The 19924-nt window shown below is 31.1% G+C and overlaps 3 protein-coding genes across 3 annotated transcripts; all 3 read left to right on the top strand.

Moving 5' to 3' along the window:
- The first annotated feature begins 551 nt into the window (after positions 1-551).
- LOC123890430 (enolase) lies at positions 552-5623 on the top strand. The gene is made up of 17 exons (XM_045940045.1): positions 552-773; positions 896-959; positions 1325-1389; positions 1861-1908; positions 2066-2152; positions 2231-2311; positions 2688-2789; positions 2880-2960; positions 3266-3340; positions 3436-3498; positions 3597-3674; positions 4332-4526; positions 4612-4662; positions 4766-4854; positions 4982-5033; positions 5141-5197; positions 5312-5623. The coding sequence occupies exons 1-17, from the start codon at positions 708-710 to the stop codon at positions 5390-5392; spliced, it is 1335 nt and encodes a 444-aa protein (XP_045796001.1). The 5' UTR covers positions 552-707; the 3' UTR covers positions 5393-5623.
- A 4914-nt stretch (positions 5624-10537) lies between these two features.
- Positions 10538-11480, top strand: LOC123889221 (ribonuclease S-4-like). The gene is made up of 2 exons (XM_045938458.1): positions 10538-10738; positions 11043-11480. The coding sequence occupies exons 1-2, from the start codon at positions 10538-10540 to the stop codon at positions 11478-11480; spliced, it is 639 nt and encodes a 212-aa protein (XP_045794414.1).
- Positions 11481-14667: 3187 nt separating this feature from the next.
- LOC123890429 (F-box only protein 8-like) lies at positions 14668-15896 on the top strand. Its single transcript, XM_045940044.1, has one exon. The coding sequence runs from the start codon at positions 14668-14670 to the stop codon at positions 15874-15876; it is 1209 nt and encodes a 402-aa protein (XP_045796000.1). The 3' UTR covers positions 15877-15896.
- Positions 15897-19924: the final 4028 nt, after the last annotated feature.

Genomic DNA, 19924 nt, shown 5'->3' with positions numbered 1-19924 from the left:
TTGTTCACAAATTTGAACTGAATTGAAAATGCTCGTATTGTCAAATTAAGATATCTTCATCCGTATTCAAACTCAAAATTTCCCAGTTATATATATAAATTTAAATAATATTGATCACAATGTGTACAAAAAATAAATAAATTATATATGTCACTACAAACAAAAAAAAAAACAAAAATTACATATGCATCACACATTGAATGTTACAAAAATAAAAACAATTTCCAGGTAAATTTTCGTGTACAACAATTTTCGTGTAGAACAAGAAAGGGAGAAAGGTGGTTCAAAAAAAAAAAAAAAAAAAAAAAGAAAGGGAGAAAGGAAAAATAAGCAGCCGCAGTGTCTAATTAATTCAATTTAATTTATACTGTCACTTAAACTCTTTTCCTAAAGATTTAATTGATATGCACCGATTTTACACTGTCAATCAATACCAACTATATTTTCCGCCACATCACCCCACTTTTTTAACATGACAAAATGAGGATTATTTATTTGACAATTGTGTAAAACTATTTTATACCGTAAATGAATATCAATTAAACTATCTCCCTAAACCTAATGATAACCGAGAGTTGGTCACGTCTATAAATAACCCGAGGCAAGTTTCAGACCCTTCCACACAAACACGCAGTGTTAAAAATTTCCCTTCACTCTCTCATTCTTCTTCATTCAGATCTCAATTTCACATCGATTTCATCTCCGTCATGGCCGCTATTACTTCCATCAAGGCTCGTCAGATCTTTGACAGCCGTGGCAATCCTACCGTCGAGGTTCATCTTCTCTTCCATTTTTCTTCTCTTAATCTCCGATCTATGCCTTGATTTATCGATATTCATTTTTGTTATCGTGAATTGAATTTGAATCTGATTATGTTTGAATCTGATTATTATAGGTTGATATAACCGTCTCCGATGGAACTTTTGCTAGAGCCGCTGTTCCTAGCGGTGCTTCCACCGGTAAGTTTCACTATTTTCTCACTGTTTTCTATTTATTTTTTATCTCTATAATAATTATTGTTGTTATTCTCTGAATCAGAGTTACGAAGTTTTTTAGCTAGAAAATGAAAATCATAACCGTTATTTTCGATGATTGCTATTATTTTGATTGTGATGTATTGATCTTCAGAAAAATGATATCGAATTAGTTTGGAATGATTTTCTTAAACAATTTTGGGAAATACTCTAAAATAGTTCATTTATTTTTAAGCTTTAAAGGATATTTAGGTAGTATTCTTAGATATAATCTCTGTTTAATACTGTTAAATTGTATGGATTTAAAATGTTAAACACGGTTTAACTGTATTCTTGTAATGAATTGTTAGGAATTTACGAGGCTCTTGAGTTAAGAGATGGAGGATCTGACTACCTTGGAAAAGGTGTATCAAAGGTAAATAAATGGAAATGGATTCAGAGCAGTCAACCATGGTGCAGTCAGGCTGCAGTTAGCTGCTCTGAACCGTTTGATGAAAATCGGACGGCTCAGATCTTAGTGCAGTTTTAGTTTTATAAAATATAAATATTTTAACTTTAAACTCTGAACCGTCCGATTAATCGGACGGCTGTGATCTACCAACTGCATGCAGTCACAGTCATTGACTGCACCCAATCCATGGGATATTTTTTTATTCGAAAGTATGTTTTAGAAATTCAATGTCTAATTAATACTTTTCCCCTCCAATTATACACTTAATTGAAAAATTCACTTTTAATCTGTATTGTAGTTTATGAAAATTTATTGAATGTACACTAATTTTAAACATCAACAACTATGAAATGGAGGGAGTACTACATATTGTGAAAATGTTGTTATGTTGATTGATTTATCATTTTGCTCACTGATTTTTTCTGTCATCTGCAGGCTGTTGACAATGTGAACACCATCATTGCCCCAGCATTGATCGGAAAGGTTTGTAAAAATTTGTTTTACATTAGTGTTTTCACTGTAATTGTGCCCATGCCCTCGTGATAGTATATTTCAGTGAAATTAAACATCTTAGATTTACAATTAATTCCATTACTAAAGCTTATAGTGATTGATTTACTTCCTTTTCTGCAACAAACAGGATCCAACTAAGCAGACCGATATTGACAACTTCATGGTTCAGAAGCTTGATGGAACTGTTAATGAGTGGGGTTGGTGCAAACAAAAGGTGCTTAGCAGACTATATTTTTAATTTATCAACGTTAACTGATTTGTATAAATCTGATGGTTTTGTTTTTGGTTTCAGCTTGGGGCTAATGCCATATTGGCAGTATCTCTTGCAGTGTGCAAAGCTGGTGCCAATGTCCTAAAAATTCCTCTATACAAGGTAATTTATTCATTAACTTTGGTACTAAATTACATGTAATTGCCTCTGTTGGTGCAATTGAAACTGTTCATTACTAAAAATATTTACATTCGGTAAGAATTATTATATTTGTATTCGGTAAGAATTAATAACATGTTAACTGTGTGTAGTTTTACTATCTGACCAATTAGAATCAATCTTTTACAATGAATTGTTAAGAATAGATGTTGGAAGTTTGCTAGTTTTTACAGTGGTGTCACCCCTCCTTTGTTCCCCATTTTCCTTTTGCGTCCTTCATTTTTGGTTGATGGTTGAGACTTTTTTGTTATGTGTATCTAACGTTTCTTTTTTTGAATAAATTGTATCTAACTTATTTATGGCTATTCTTTGGGTGCAGCATATTGCAAACATCGCTGGTAACAAAAACCTGGTTTTGCCTGTTCCCGCTTTCAATGTCATTAATGGTGGATCACATGCAGGAAACAAACTTGCTATGCAGGTATGATTTTGAAAACCATTCTTTTGTACTTGTGTGCACGCGTTTGAAAGAAGCAAGACATTGAAATTCTGATATATAATGTATATGCAGGAGTTTATGGTTCTTCCTGTGGGAGCCTCCTCTTTCAAGGAAGCCATGAAGATGGGCGTGGAAGTCTATCACCATTTGAAGGTCAGTTTGCATGTTACATTAGTTTGCCCCTTCTAAAATGTATTATCTAAATTTTGTCAAACGTCAATAATACCAAACAAAGCTTTTTCATTATTCAGTCGCTAAGCTTTGTTGTTTACCAGTAATTAAGCTGGTGCTTTTACCGGAAACATAACATATGAAAGTTTCCTGTATCATGGCCTGCTAGCCCTGGTGTCTATCTGCATATGCGTCTATGCCTTGATGGTTCGTGAACTTGATTATTGAGCTATATCACCGTATTTTTGTTGGTTGTTAATGCTGTTTTTTTACTGATGTCATTTCAGGCTGTGATTAAGAAGAAATATGGTCAAGATGCAATTAATGTTGGTGATGAAGGTGGCTTTGCCCCCAACATTCAGGTTAATGACGATTTTCTACTAATTTCCTTTTATACATTGTTTTTTGGTACCTCTTCATTATTTGGCCTGTTGCTGATGTGCTTTCTGACATTCAGGAAAACAAGGAAGGTTTGGAATTGCTAAAATCTGCAATTGACAAAGCTGGTTACACAGGCAAAGTTAGTTTTTTCCCCTGTTATTGAAATTTTGTTTTAGTGCGTTGGCTTTTCAAATGTCTTCATTTAAGGGAGTTTGACATGTTTTTTAATGTTCCTAGGTTGTCATTGGAATGGATGTTGCAGCTTCTGAGTTCTACAAGGAAGACAAAACTTATGATTTGAACTTCAAGGAAGATGTGAGCTCTCTTTTTTATTGTAGCACTGATTCATTCATTATCATAAAGACTCACATTCATAAACCATAATATTAAAAGAAAACAGTCAGAAATAGCAAAGAAAAATGTAAAGATAAAGAAAACTTAAATGGTCTGCCAGCCTCCCTGCTCAGATGTCTCAAAGGATCTGCCTACCTACTCACTTTAACACCATTCTCGTCAAATTATTCTCACTTACCCCTACCAACTTCCCTTTCTCACTCTTTTGAAGCTGATTAATAACTAAAAATTTGCCATTTTGTCCTCCTTAAACGACATGTGCTGATCCTATTCCAAGAGTTCTATCCAAAATCCTTGGTAACAATAGAACCAGTTCTTATGGCAAACACATGGGTATATGTTATAAAATACCCACTCCTTTCTACGAAGGGTTGAGAACTGGTGTCTTCTCTTCAGTTTTGCTGTCTTGGTAGCCATTTCACTTTGCATATTCAAGCTGACAAATGGATCACTTTTTATAAAATTAGTTATATTGGTAACATAATAGTATATGCTAGTAACTTTGATGTTGATCAATATTGGATTATTTATCCTTGCCATTATTAGTATAAGCTAGTAACTTTGATGTTCATCAATATTAGATTATTTATCCCTGTCATTTTCTGTTTGACAATCCAGAACAACGACGGCAAACAGAAGATCTCTGGCGAGGCTTTGAAAGATCTCTACAAGTCATTTGTGTCAGAGTACCCAATTGTTTCAATTGAGGATCCTTTTGACCAGGATGACTGGGAGCACTATGCTAAGATGACCACTGAGATTGGAACCAATGTACAAATTGTTGGTGATGATCTTTTGGTTACAAACCCCAAGGTCTGCATATATACAAAACTTTTTATTCTGTTTGGAGATATTAGAAAGATTGTCCTTTGACTTGTTTTTTGCATTGTCTCCACAGAGGGTTCAAAAGGCAATTGACTCAAAAGCATGCAATGCTCTTCTGCTCAAGGTACTCTCATTTTACTGGCAAATATTTCCTGCAGAAAAGTGATTAGGTATGTGTAGATAAATGTATTGATATACACTTTTGCTTGACATGCATGAACAAACAGGTCAACCAAATTGGATCTGTGACCGAGAGTATTGAAGCTGTGAGGATGTCCAAAAAGGCTGGATGGGGTGTCATGACCAGCCACAGAAGGTTTGAGCTTTGTCTTTAAATGCAGATGGCAACAGTGAAAAACTATTCTATCCTGTTAGATACTACTACTATTTAACAAGGCAACCACTCTCACTATAGCACTAACATACTTATATTTTGGTTGCAGTGGAGAGACCGAGGATACCTTCATTGCTGATCTTGCTGTTGGTTTGGCAACGGTATTGCCTTATCTCAATTCAACCATTGTGCTATGAGTCTGTCACCACCTCAAGTCCCATGTGTAATGTTAATAACTTTTCCTTTCTATTTATTGTATCTTGTACAGGGTCAAATTAAGACCGGAGCACCATGCAGGTCAGAGCGTCTTGCTAAGTATAACCAGGTTAGTGTTTGTTAATTATGATAGGTTCAGTTAGTGTTTATTAATTATGATAGGTTCAGTTGTCATAGTTAACAAGCTTAAGCATTTTCTAATTGTTTGGAGCTCACTTCGCAGCTTTTGAGAATTGAGGAAGAGCTTGGTGCTGAAGCAGTGTATGCTGGAGCTAACTTCCGTACCCCTGTTGAGCCCTACTAGAGATTTGAAAGTGGAAAACCCGAATACCCAACCTGAGTGAGATTTTGAGCAATGAGATTTGGCTGCGGGGTTTTAGTTGCGATGAATAAAACTACTATAGTTAGAATGTCAGTCTTGTTTTAAAAGACTTGATACCAATAAATTTTGACCCTCTTATTATGGGGCTGATAAGTTCTGCCCTGGATTTTAATTGTTAACTTTAATCATATTTTGCTTTTGATGCTTGCAGCCAGTTCAATTCCGTTCCATTTTTTCATCTAGTATGCCCAAATAATATATTTTTTGGTGTAACTTGAAAATCTATTTTGTTTGCTGTGTTAAAAAATTATTTTTCATCCAAGGTTATCGATACTGTTGCTACTAAAATGTTCTGGTGGGTGCATGGGACCAGTTTTATTTGTGTCCTTCAGAAACATGCTTTCAGACAAATTGTGCGGTCTTGATGGATTTTCCCAATTGAAATACTCTTCATTTGTCTATAGTGTCCTCAACCACTAAACTCAATTTCACCTCTTATTAATATTTTTATGTTTTGTTCTCTCACATGATGGTTCAGATGAAACAATTGAATAAAACTTAGAGAATTATATGGAAAGAATCCATTTCCCTCCAAAGGTGCATGTAAATTTATTATCAAAGGGGTTAGAATTTTGAAAGTTGCTCCTTTTAAAAAATGCTGCAAGTACATAATAATGTGATTTATTGTTTCCTTTACACAAGAATGAATGAAGATGTGTAAGATATTCCAGGCTAATGTGCTTTTTGAAAAATTTCCACCTTTTTTATGGACGAAGATAAACAGAGTAGTTTTATTCTCAAAGTAATCCATAGTTATATATGTCAATTACAATAAAAACCGTATCATATACACACAACCAATGTATACCAAAAACAATACACAAAACTAATCGCATTGATGAAAATATTGTGAGTGCTTTCTTTCCTTAAAAAAAAAATAGTGAGTGCTTTCTAATTTACTTAATTATATTCTGTTTTTTAGAAATAAATTTAGTAGTGTGTCAACAAAAATATATTTAGTAGTAAACATATATATTCACCGAAAATGAATACTTTTTTTTAATATTACACCTTATTATAAATTAAAAGTATATACCATGTGAACCACCAATCTATTAAATTGACTCTTTTTGTTTATTGATTTTTTTTTTTTTACTGGAATAGAATAAGTTTCACTTTTTGTTGAGTAAATTTATATTTTATTTTATTTTTATTGAATTTTGAATCATTTAAATTCAAATTTTATTCATCTTTGATTTATCACTGTATTTTAGTTCTTACTTTGACTTTTTACTTTTAAAAAACACTATTTATTTTTTCTATAAATGCTATTAACCGTTATAGATATTATAAATCAAAAAATTAACTACCTTATTTTCAAAATTTCTCTCTTTGACATATCATCATATTTTTAATTTTGTCATCAAGATTTTATCTTTACAAGGATTTGTTTTAGGGAAAAGCTAAAATGTGCCCTAAGGAAGGACACATGTTAGTGATTCAAAAAAGTAAATGTTTTATCATAATTCATCTATCTAATTCACTTTTTAAACTTGATCACAATTTATTACACAAAATTTAAGAAAATTTAAACTTGATCACAAATATACTTTTTAATTTATAATAAGGTGTAATATTAAAAAAAGTATTCATTTTCGGTGAATATATATATGTTTACTACTAAATATATTTTTGTTGACACACTACTACATTTATTTCTAAAAATCAGAATATATTTAGCGTTTAATTGATATGCACCGACGGTGTAAAATAGTTTTACACAATCGTTCAATAAACAATCATTATTTAATTTTGTCATGTCATATCAAGAAAGTGGAGTGAAAGTGGGGTGATGTGGCGGAAAACATGGTTAGTATTAGTTGACAGTATAAAATTATTTTACACCGTCGATGCATATCAATTAAATTCATATATTTAAGTAAATTAGAAAGCACTCACAATATATTTTTTTTGAAGGAAAGAAAGCACTCACAAAATTGTCATCAATGTGATTGGTTGTGTATTTCTTTTGGTTTACATTGGTTGTGTATATGATACGGTTTTTATTGTGCATCTGATTTGAGAATAAAACAGAATATAATTAGGATTTAATTGATACTAGTCCCACACCCGTGCGATGCACAGGTGTTATGTGGTATTTTATACTTTAATGTTGAAAAATTATTCGTATAAATTGTAACAATAAGTATTATAAAATGAAAATTATAATAATAATAATAATAATAATAATAATAAGGCTTAACTACACATTTGGTCCCTTACGTTTATTTTAGGTTTCAATTTGGTCCCTTACGTTTAAAAAGTATCAATTTGGTCCCTTACGTTTATTTTAGGTTTCAAGTTAGTCCTTTCCGTTAGTTTTGTCACTAACACCGTTTGAACAGTACACGTGTCAGCGTGTCAAAGTGCCACGTGTCAGTCCACGTATGCAAATTGACTGTCACATGTGACAAAATTGACGGAAAGGACTAACTTGAAACCTAAAATAAACGTAAGGGACTAAATTGATACTTTTTAAACGTAAGGGACCAAATTGAAACCTAAAATAAACGTAAGGGACCAAATGTATAGTTAAGCCTAATAATAATAATAATAATAATAATAATAATAATAATAATAATAATAATAATAATAATAATAATAATAATATAAAAGTGATGTACTTATCACTTCCTCAAACCAATATATATACCTATATGTATAGAGAATGAGTACGGACCATCAAAATTGAATGAAATATATATTTTTTTTTGGTGGGGTGTGCCAGCCAATGCAATAGTGCAACGCATAGGCGACACACTAAAATTGAATGAAATATGATAATGATAATGGTTATTATATATTTCAATCCCATAACCTAACTTTTTACATAACATTCACTCTTCTCTAAAATTATAATGTAATTAAGTCAATAATGTATATCTTCGTATTTTTTTGTGTGACTAAATTATAAACTCTTTGTTGTTTCTATGAAAACGGTTGACATTTAAATGAGATAAATGTTGAAAGAGAATCCAACTATGTTCATCTTCATTGTCACTAAGAAATGTTATAATAATGTAGAAAAATGTAACATATTGTGACATCAATTTTTGGATAATTGGAGAGGTATAATTCAATAATAATGTAGAAAATTGTAACTTCTTGTGACATCAATTTTTGGATAATTGGAGAAGCATAATTTTTTATTATTTATTATGAGATTGATATAATATAAAAAAAATAGAGATGAGAATGATATAATATAAGAAAGTGATGTAGAAACAAAAAAAATAGAGATGAAAATGATATAATATAAGGAAGTGATGTGGCATTATTGTGTGATTTAATTGGATGTAAATGAGTGATGTGGATTAGGGTTAAGATGGATAGTAGGAGAACTATCTAGGAATTATATATATAGATGCACCGACGGTGTAAAATAATTTTACGCTGTCAACCAATACCAACCATGTTTTCCGCCACATCACCGCACTTCACCACACTTTCTTGACTTGACATGACAAAATGATGGTTATTTATTGGACGATCGTGTAAAACTATTTTACACCGTCGGTGCATATCAGTTAAACTCATATAATTAAACTCGCAATACTTTTTTTTAAAGGAAAGAAAGCACTCACAATATTGTCATCAATGTGATTGGTTGTGTATTTTTTTGGTTTACATTGGTTGTGTATATGATACGATTTTTATTGTGCATCAATGTGATTTATAATTAACATAAACGTTTACCAATTTAAAAATATGCAATTAATAAATAAGTGTTTTACCGATTGCTAAAATTAAGGCATTTAATATGGTGTAATTTTTTTTTTTGACTAAAATATGGTGTAATTCTAACACGGTCATTGTGTAATTGTGAAGATCAATACATTAATTATCAAATCAAGGAGAAAAAATGATTATTATAAGCATGCCATGTGGTAGGATAGAAAAAATGAAATCACCCTGGCTTATTCATATTTATAGATTATAAATTTATAGATTATAGGTTATAGATTTATAGATGGGAGATTCTACGGTACATTTGAATAATTTGAATGTATCGGTACATTAGGTCATCAAATTGATAAATGAATGATTATTTATATGAATTAAAAAACTATTAGCCAATTATTGTATTTAAGAGATAATAAAAAAAAACACAGTTTTATTGTTTATAAGCCTTACATTATTGTTTTAACATTTTTTCATTAAAAAAATTCAATATTAACTATTATGAGGGAAAAAAAATTAAAAAAATCAAATTTTATATTTTTGACAGTTTTGATAAATGATATTTGGTTATTATAATTGTTTTAATAATAAGAAAAATTATTTCTTTTAAGAAATATTCATTTACCTATAAATTTAACGACCTAATGTACCGGTACATTAGAAATCATCATATGTACCATAGAATTTTCCGGTACATTCGAATAATTTGAATGTACCGGTGCATTAGGTCATCAAATTGATAAACGAGTGATTATTTATATGAATTAAAAAACTATTAGCCAATTATTGTATTTAAGAGATAATAATATCAGAAGAAAAAAACACAATTTTATTGTTTAAGCCTTACATTATTTTTTTTAACTTTTTTTCATTAAAAAAATTCAATATTAACTATTATGAGGGGAAAAAATTTAAAAAAAATCAAATTTTATATTTTTGAGAGTTTGGATAAATGATATTTGGTTATTATAATTGTTTTAATAATAAGAAAAATTATTTCTTTTAAGAAATATTCATTTACCTATAAATTTAATTACCTAATATACCGTTACATTAGAAATCATCATATGTACCATAGAATTTCCCTTCTATTTATCAAAAAAATAGAAATAATGTAACATCACCTCCCCCATTACGAGCCATTGTAACATTAATTACGTACAAATGAATAAGATTAAAGTAAAAACAAAAATATTTACGTACATCAGTTATTCTCATCTTTCCGATAAATTTTATTTTTCTATAAATATGCATGTTGCATCATTAGTTATTTTCATCTTTCATCTTTCAGTAATATAATCTTCATTATTAATATATCTCTTATTAACCATGAAAATTGTCATGCTCTTCTTTCTTTTAAATATTTTTGCAGTTCAACAATCAGCAATGGCACAATATGATTTCTTCAAGCTGGTTGCCCAGTGGCCTCCGAATGCTTGTCGTACTCGTACAATCAATTGCATTGCATCGAGAAAACCACAAAATTTTACTTTGCACGGTATATGGCCGAGCAATACCACTGGCAAAGAACCAAGGAATTGCTTTAACACTAATCACCTTACTCGCATTCACTTCACAGGAGCTATGGTTTGTATGTTTTATAATGATATTTCTTGTTGAAATTAATCATTTAAAAGTGTGTTTTCTATCGCAATTTATATTTCATTTGTAATATTATGGTAATTAAAATTGGTCCCTGAAATTATTTGTTGTAAAATTAATTATTTTTCTCTATGATTATATATTTCACATCACTAATAAATTAAGCAACTTTAACAATTGATGGACCTCAAGTTATTATTTGTGGGAATAATGACTTAACATATTTACTTGTTATTAATTATAAAACATTTTCTCTTTTAAAAATTAAATATTCATGATATTTATGTAGGTACAAAGTTTATTTCCCAGAATTAATAATTCTTGGCCAGATTTGAAAGGGCAAGAAGAATCATTTTGGGGTTCACAATGGGACAAACATGGCACATGTTCTCAAAACAACTTCAATGTGTTGAACTATTTTAAACTTGCACTAGACACAAAAGATAGAGTAGATGTTTTGAAGGCATTTGGTAACAACAACATTCACCCACATTCAACAAACCCCTATAAAAAAATTGATTTTGAAAAAGCCATAATAGCTGTTACAAAAAAGATACCGGAGCTTCGTTGCGTTATTCGTAATAGAGTGGTGTATTTACTTGAAGTAGGGCTGTGTCTAGACCGTACCGGAAATAATTTCATGGATTGTCCTCCTCGTAATCCTCCTAATGATCGTGTTAAAGATTGCGGTGTTAGGAGCCAAGACATTCGACTATTGCCACTTTAAACGTGGTTGTTTGGTATGCATGGTGGCAAAGATCGAAAAAATTATTTTCTTGAGTGTTTTACTTTTTTTTTTAATTACTAATAATGAAGTATGATTAAGGATAACCTTATGTAATAGTTAATATTTACAGTATATATATATATATGGGGAGGGATCAAATTACACCGGTGTAACATTTGAGTAATGTTACACCGCTCAATAACGCTTTAACGAATACAAATTTTACAAAATTCACCGTTGGATTGAAAACTTATATCGTATAGATCATCCATATTAATTTTTACAAAAATCTAAAATCGTTTGGTATGTTATTGAGACCAATCAAGATTAACGGTTTATGCGTTTTTATTGAATATCGTTCATCTTGATCGATCTCAATAACATATCAAACGATTTTAGATTTTTATAAATTCTAACATAGATGATCTATATGATATAAACTTTCAATCAAACGGTGAATTTTGTAAAATTTGTATTCGTTAAAGCGTTATTGAGCGGTGTAACATTACTCAAATGTTACACCGGTGTAATTTGATCCCTCCCCTATATATATATATATATTTAAATACTGTCAAAAATATATATATATTTAAATAAATGCCACCTTTATCTTATGTGTTACTGTTTTGATAAAATCTTCAAATTTATTATTACTGGAGCTTACACTACATGCTTAATTCAATACTTACTTCAAAGACTATACATGTTGAAAAAAAGACTTGGAAACAAAGTACTTTGACTCTTAATTCATTAAAAATAGATCGGTATACACACATAATTACTAAACACTTTTAAATAAGGATATAAACTATGTTTTTCTTTTTCCGAATTCAAAGGAATGTTGTCTTTCCAGATAATTGAAATTTGACTCGCTGTGTCTTCCAATATTTAATTTCCGTTCAAGTATTTAATTTCTCATATATCAATATATAATGGTGAATATATAATTTTCTTACCTTACCAAAAAAAAATATATATATAATTTTCTTGTAAAATTTATTTTTCATGTATTTAGATCAAGTATATACGGTACTAGCTAGTGCGTAATTGATGTCATTTTTGGGATGACTTTGAAAAATAATAAAAAAAATGAGGTATTGTTGATCGATCAGAATATATATATCCCATCGTTAAGAATAATTTCAGTCATGAATAAAAAAGTAACCAAATTAAAATTTTGGTTAAATGATTATTTTCGCTGCTAATAATATCTCTGTCTTGTTTTAGCTATATCTAGAATTTTAGTTGTTCCGGTAAAGAACAAAGAGGGATTATATTATTAATATTTAAGAATATGATTGATACAATTTTGGACTGAGAAAAATCTCTGACCAAGGTAAAAAATGTTCTTCTCTCTTCTCTTGAAGAAAATCCTATTTATAGGCAAAACATCCACCTCTTGCTTCTCAGGTAATCGTCTTGTTTGTAGTGAAATTCATGGGTAATGAGTGGTTTCTTCTCCATGGAGTGGGGATCATTCTCATCATGGGTGGTTATCACTTATCAGTCAAGTGGCCTCCCTTGGTGGAGATCATGAGTTGTTTTCATTGGGCTTCCATTGGGCTTTGATGTATTGAGCCGTTTGCTATTGGGCCTTGCTAAATATATCTTGGACCGTTGCGCAATCCATTAGATGTTTGATGAACGTGATCTATCATTATTTTGAAAGCTAATAGAAGTTAGAATCCTACTTCTCGCACTCCTGACATACATGCATGCCTCCTGATATTCTCAATTTACCCCCTTGCTACTTAGGCAGCGAGTGTAGAAAATAGCAAAACTAAAATACAATTGTTCACTACTTAGGATGCGAGTGTGTAAAACTGCAAAAATTGAAAACCCACATGCGAACTAGTTCACCGTATAAAAATCAATTTTTTGTTCCCTTCATCTCATAAATCAGTAATACCATGAATTAAATTGTATTAATATTGAGAGATTACATTTACATAGTAAAAATGACATACCAAATAATAAAATAAATTATACACATAAAGACAAATATAAATTCACATTATTATTATTATTATTATTATTATTATTATTGCTATTTAAATTAGAGACTAATCTCTTCCATTGTATCGATACAAAATAATTGTTATTTAAATTCCTATTAATTGCTTTTAATCGTTATAATGCAGTAATATAGCAACTACTAGGCACAATTGTCATTATAAATTAAACCATAAATTTTTTTTTTTTTTTTATGAACGAAATGATAAAGCCATTGAAAACTCACATACAAAGTGGAGTGATTGGAATTCAAACATCGATCCTAACATCCGAAACTAGTAATTTCGACATTTCTATCAATTGAACTTAAATTTATGGACATAAATTATTTATTTGTTTCTTGTGTTTTGATCGAATCATTTTAAGAAACTGATTTATTTCTTGCCACAATTGTCATAGCCACAAACAATTGTCATAATGCAATCAACGTATTTACTTCTTGCCATTATAGCCACATTTCTTTTATTGTCTCAATTAATCAAATTAAATTTGTTGCTTTATTTTATTGAACGTGTCAAACTAGTTGCACTCTAAATAGCGAACTGTATTTCGGTTCACACCTTACGTAGTGAATTGGATTTCAGTTTGTATTTTAAGTAGCGAATGACAATATTTTTAACTCAAACTCAGCATCCGCGTCCCCTTGATGGAGAAAATCATGAAACAAATGTGTTCGCATTCTAGAAAGCAATGAGTTAATTTTTTTACTTATAATTTGAGACAAAATTTTTTTTTTTTTTTTTTGCTTATAATAGAAAACGGGGGGAGTATGAACTAGTAAGTTATAAAACTAAAAAAATATACTCATAAAAAAATATTACCTAATAGTTTTTTTTTTTCTTTTTCAATACGAACTTATAAAGTATAAGTAATAAATTTTTCAGCGGTTCACCCAATTCGTTTTTCCTGGTTTCACCACTGCTCTTCTTATCTTCGACCAAATTCTAAATTATCGGAAACAATTTTTTGAATTAAAATTGGGAAGATTAAAAAATATTATAAAATAGTTTTGAATCAAAACCGTAAGATCAAGCCAATCAAGTGACTCATAATTTTTTTTCATCTTTCTTCTCCCTCTCTCTCTCTCTCTCTCTCTCTCTCTCTCTCTCTCAACAACTGTGTGTTCTTCTTCAACTGACTCGTTTTTCAGTTGGCCATGGAATCAAAGGAATCAATGAAACTCACTAAAAAAGAGGTTAGCAAGTATATACCTCGTGATATTTCTTTTGATATTCTATCCAAATTGCCTTTGAAATCTTTGAAGCGATTTACATGTGTGTGTAAATTTTGGACTAATTTATTTGAAAAACCTGAATTCATGAGAATGTATCGCAAACATTTATCCACATCTACGTATGACGATCATAATTCGCGCCTCCTCTTTAAGCAGACTCCTGCTGGCTATATGAGTGATGAAGATAATTTATATATTCTTTCTAATGAGACTTTTGAGAATAGTATTAAGTTAGATTGGCCACCTCCATTTGAATCGCATCACATAGATATGTGTGTCTTTGATTCTGTTGTTAATGGCATACTTTGTGTCTATCAAGGTTCTGGATCTTGCACCTCAACTTTGTTTGGGCAAACAGTAGTATTGTGGAGTCAATCTACCGATGAATTCAAGGTCATTCCCGATGGCTCTATTGAGCATCTAATTCTCAAAGCATTTCCTCCGGGCACTGTTTTTGAAGAGCTACCTATTATACCGACTTTTGTTGGCATTCATGGATTTTGTTATGACCCCGTGACTGATGACTACAAGCTGATTCGACGTTTTGGTTTCAGTCTCAATCCCCAGAACATTAATGATGACATTGTGAGCTTTTGGCAGATATATAGCTTAAAAAGTAATTGTTGGAGAGATCTTCAAGTTGAAGTTGATATGCCAGGTAACATGGGTAGAACCGTTGATTTTGCGGTGAATTTACATGGGATGTGCCATTGGTTGGGCAATGTAGGTACTATTGTTGGGGAAGATGAGTTGGTATCATTTAATTTAAGTGATGAAACCTTCATTAGGACACCCTTGATTCATGTTGATGATGGCCCTTTTATCGTACATTTAGTGGTGTTGAAAGAGTCGATTGCTCTGATGGAGATGGACGATTATGGTGGTTATTTGATATCAATTTTGGGTGAATTAGGTGTAGCAGAGTCATTGACGAGACTTTTTAGAACCGGAATCCTACCTGACATTCAAGAAATTATTGGGGTTGGCAAGAATGGCAATATATTCTACGTAACTGGGGACGAAGAAATTGCAAAGTATAATTTAAATACCGAGATGAATGAAGAGATCGGTGTTAGAGGAAGGTTTGGAAGTTGTCAAATGGTTATTTATAACGAAAGCCTACTTCCTATGGAAGGAATACTTAGTTAATTGTTTTTCTATTACATAGTTCAGTGTTATGAAACTTTTTGTATAATAATAATAAATGGATTGTAATTTCTATTGTCATATTTTGGTAGATGTCCATCGTTTTATTGAATAAATAGCTCATGTTTAAGAAACTTTAGTTTTAAGAGTGAAAAATCACTACTTGATCTTATTAATTGTATTTCTGTTCCGGAGAATCATCATGTTTTTGCCCCAATTACAGGTTTGCTATTCCTTAATTGCTCTTTGATGTGCATGTTACTCATTCGTACTGGAGAGTAGATGTATGAGACCCTAGTTGATGCAATACTTCTGGCTTAAATATTCAAGAACCTAAGGAGTACCATATGAAATAATATAGTTGAATCATTCTTGGCTTGTTCAAGAAAGAAAAAAAAGTTGAATCATTCATAATAGTTTGCTTTATGGTGTGGGAGAGGGTTTGCAGCAATGCCACTACCCACCATGCTATCACAGAAAGAAATTAAGGCTAAAGAAGAGTTGTTGTTTTTAAAAAAAAAAATAGAAGTTGCAGCAGAGTTAGGAACGATTTCTTCTTCTTCCTTTGCATGATCTTCACTGGGATCAATGTGAGTGAATAGTGTCTTCGCAAAAGCCAAATCATTGTTAACTCTGATAGTAACTCAACTTTGTCAATGCAGGTAAAATTTAGTTGGGAAAGTGAGTGAAAAATATCCAAGTAAAACTTCTCCATCTTATGTTCAGTTGCTGAAATGTAAACTAAAGAATGCTTTTGCAGTTGCAATTTTGATGCAATTTACACAAGCAATTTAGACTAACTTTCATGATATGCAATTTTTTATATATTCCAAAAAAAAAAATATACACGACATTACTTTTATGGTATGTTTGGTGATGAAGAGAAAGTGAGAAGAGAGAAAGAGGTGAGAGAGAGTAAGAGAAGAGAGAAAGATGTGAGAAATAGAGTAGATTTGATATATTGATTGATATAAAAGAAAGAAATGTTGATTATATTTAAAAGTACAAAAATGTCCTCAATTAAAAACATTTGATTTTTTCTAGTAACACCCCTAATTTATCCACCCACACCCTAAAAAGACTAAAATATTCCTATTTTAAATTTTAATTCTCCAACACCCTGAATCTTTTCATATTTTCCAACACCCCCTTTTGGTTCCATATTTTCTCAATCTTTTCATCTTCACTTCCTTCATTCATTCAATCAAACATTTTTCAAGTACATATAAACCCATTCAAGGCTCGTAGTACTTATTGAAAGTTTGAAACAAACTAAATGCACATAAACCCTTGTTCTCAATTTAATTTTTCTGATTTTTTAACCCATTGTTCCCATGATGCCTAACTCCATGAAACTTCTTGTTATTTGTACTTGAAAAATGTTTGATTGAATGAATGAAGGAAGTGAATATGTAACACCCTTAATTCTCCAACACCCCCTTCTTCTTCGTCTCTTTAAATATTCTTTATACTTTCAATAAGGGCAGTATTGATATTGTCATTAAATTTAAAATAAATTTGGGTGTAACTAGGTATTTTTGGGGTGTTACTAGAAAAAATCAAAACATTTTCATCTTCAGTAGTCTTAATTATGTTAGTTACTGAATTGATTTTTATTAGTTTTAGTATAGTGTTGGTTTAGTTTTGCTTCAAATAACAGTTAACATATAGTGTAAAATAGATTTAATTCTCCCTTCGGTCTTAATTATAAGAGAATTTTTACTTTTTAAGTTTATTGGAATGGTAATGTATCTAAACTATAATGTAGTCCAAATACATTAGTTTTCCAATGAACTTAAAAAGAAAAAGTTCTCTTATAATTAGGACCGGAGGGAGTAGAATCCTATGAATGAAATGATGCAAGAGTAGCTTAAGAGTAACACATAACAACATAATTTAAATTTAAACGAGGAAATTCAATTTTTTAAAAACAGGCAAAGAAGAAATTACTGGTCGAGTCACGGATTAATACGCTTTCTTTAAGACGTTTCACGGCACTACCCAAAATTTGTGCAAGGTAGACTAGCAACCGTGAAGTCCCCAGGATAAAACAGCTCAGTTCACCAAATACCATTTATCTATTGCAATGTAGAAAACGGACAGAAAAACACTTCTGATGGTTCGAAGAACCAGTCAAGTATTGATATAAGAATATCAATTCGAATTGGCAACAACCACTCACTGAAACAACAAGAACAAATAATATTTGCATACATGAATGGTTGCATACATGCGGATGAATGTCTCTAAAAATCTATCGCTTGACAGCTAAAATCGGTCTAACAACTATTAAAATGCAAATTAATTTTTTCGATCGGTTTCGAGCGCATATTCTCTCTAGGCATGGCAATGGGGCGGGGCGGGGACGTGTTTTGCCCTCCCCAAACCCAAACCCATCCCAAATTCGAGCGGGGATAAAAATGATAACCTCAAACCCATAATCAACGGGGATCGGGTATCCCCATCGGGTTTCGGGTATCCTCATTACGCCTCTTTCCACATGAATTTAGATTATATTTTAGGGTTTTTTTATTAAAAAAAAGTTAAATGTCCAAAATTATTTTCTCTCAACAATATTTTTTTAAATAAAGAAAAAAAAAATAGAGAAAATTGTTTGTTTAATACTCAAATTAAAATAAATAAAAAATATATGAACGTAATTTAAGAGATTGTTTAAGCGTTTCTAATTTAAAAGAGGTTAAATCTAATTTTTAGTATAAGCGGGGCGGTTTCGGGGTGGATATCAATGTACCCATTACCCGCCCCAAACCCATATTTTGAAATCGGGGAAAACTCAAACCCGAACTCAAACCCAGTCAACTCAAGTTTTCCCCGTCAAAGCGGGTATGATTTGGATGGGTACCCACAAGTATGAGTTTTATTGTCATGCCTAATTCTCTCACTCTCTCAATTTCTTATATTAGTTATTTTGTTATGATTGTTTACCCATCTTAGTTAGAGGGGAGAAATATTGGGTTTGGATCCCCCCTCCAGTTTCAAATCTAACGGCTGAGAAACATCACAGGAAATTTTTTTAAAAAAAACAAAGTGAAGAGAGAGAGAGAGAAATAAACGTGGAGGGTACTTCCTTGAAAAATTTAGCTTGAACTCATCCTTACAACTTCCAATTATGCAGCAACTATGACACAATTATGAATGTGAATGGTTATGAGATACAAATGATTCCTTTAGTACTGTGTTTCTGGTATTTGGTGAATGACATGCATGCACCGTACCATATCAGAAATGAATCATCACAGCAGCTTAAGCACAACAACGAAGACTAACAACACAGCCACAGGGAATAAAAGTCACAAAACATCAACAAGTATCAAATTACTGAGAAAACAACATCGTTTTATTAATTCAATTTGAAATTATTACATAGAAGTGGCCTCAAGTAAAACTCATAAGCCCCTTTTACAACAACAATGATCAATTTTACAATCCCTAATTTCAGAACAATCTCAAGTACAAAACTCGGTAATTACACTAAGGCTAGAACCATCGCCGTTGGCATCTTAAACTCGTCCGACGTCGTCATTCCATTGCTATTCAACCATTGCTATTAGAGCATTTTAAATCTTCTTTTATATATTCTAAGCTTATTCCGATAAGCTAACCCCTAAACCTAATCTTTTTCCCTCTTTTTTTATTACAATTTTAAATTTAAAAAAAAAAATTATCTACGGCGAAAATCAAACCCGCATCCTTTGCTTACAATATTTTTTATTTAAAATAACTTTTAATATTACAATTTTTTATTACATATTAAACTAATTAAATCCATGCACCGCACGAGTGAAAGTTGTAGTTAAGTGGTTATAGGCACATCTATAAAATTGTACTGTATTTAGTAATTGAGGAGGTACTTTTTTACCATAGATAGATAGCATAGATAATAAGATTTACATGATGTAAGTTATTATGTAAAAAGAAGAAAAATAAGGTACTACTAGAATTTACATGACATTACACATTCACCCATATATTAAAAAAAAAAAAAAAAAAAAAATCCCCCAATATAAAAAGTGAAAAATAATAGTACAGT

The sequence above is a fragment of the Trifolium pratense genome, linkage group LG6 (genome assembly GCF_020283565.1).
Source record: "Trifolium pratense cultivar HEN17-A07 linkage group LG6, ARS_RC_1.1, whole genome shotgun sequence".
NCBI lineage: Eukaryota > Viridiplantae > Streptophyta > Magnoliopsida > Fabales > Fabaceae > Trifolium > Trifolium pratense.
This window is presented reverse-complemented; position numbering and strand designations above follow the sequence as displayed.

Coding starts and splice junctions, on each gene's coding strand:
- LOC123889221 (XM_045938458.1), top strand. CDS start 10,538: ATGGCACAATATGATTTCTTCAAGCTGGTTGCCCAGTGGCCTCCGAAT. Junction 10,739..11,042: donor TTCACTTCACAGGAGCTATG/GTTTGTATGTTT, acceptor ATATTTATGTAG/GTACAAAGTTTATTTCCCAG.
- LOC123890430 (XM_045940045.1), top strand. CDS start 708: ATGGCCGCTATTACTTCCATCAAGGCTCGTCAGATCTTTGACAGCCGT. Junction 960..1,324: donor TCCTAGCGGTGCTTCCACCG/GTAAGTTTCACT, acceptor ATGAATTGTTAG/GAATTTACGAGGCTCTTGAG. Junction 4,855..4,981: donor GTCATGACCAGCCACAGAAG/GTTTGAGCTTTG, acceptor TTTTGGTTGCAG/TGGAGAGACCGAGGATACCT.
- LOC123890429 (XM_045940044.1), top strand. CDS start 14,668: ATGAAACTCACTAAAAAAGAGGTTAGCAAGTATATACCTCGTGATATT.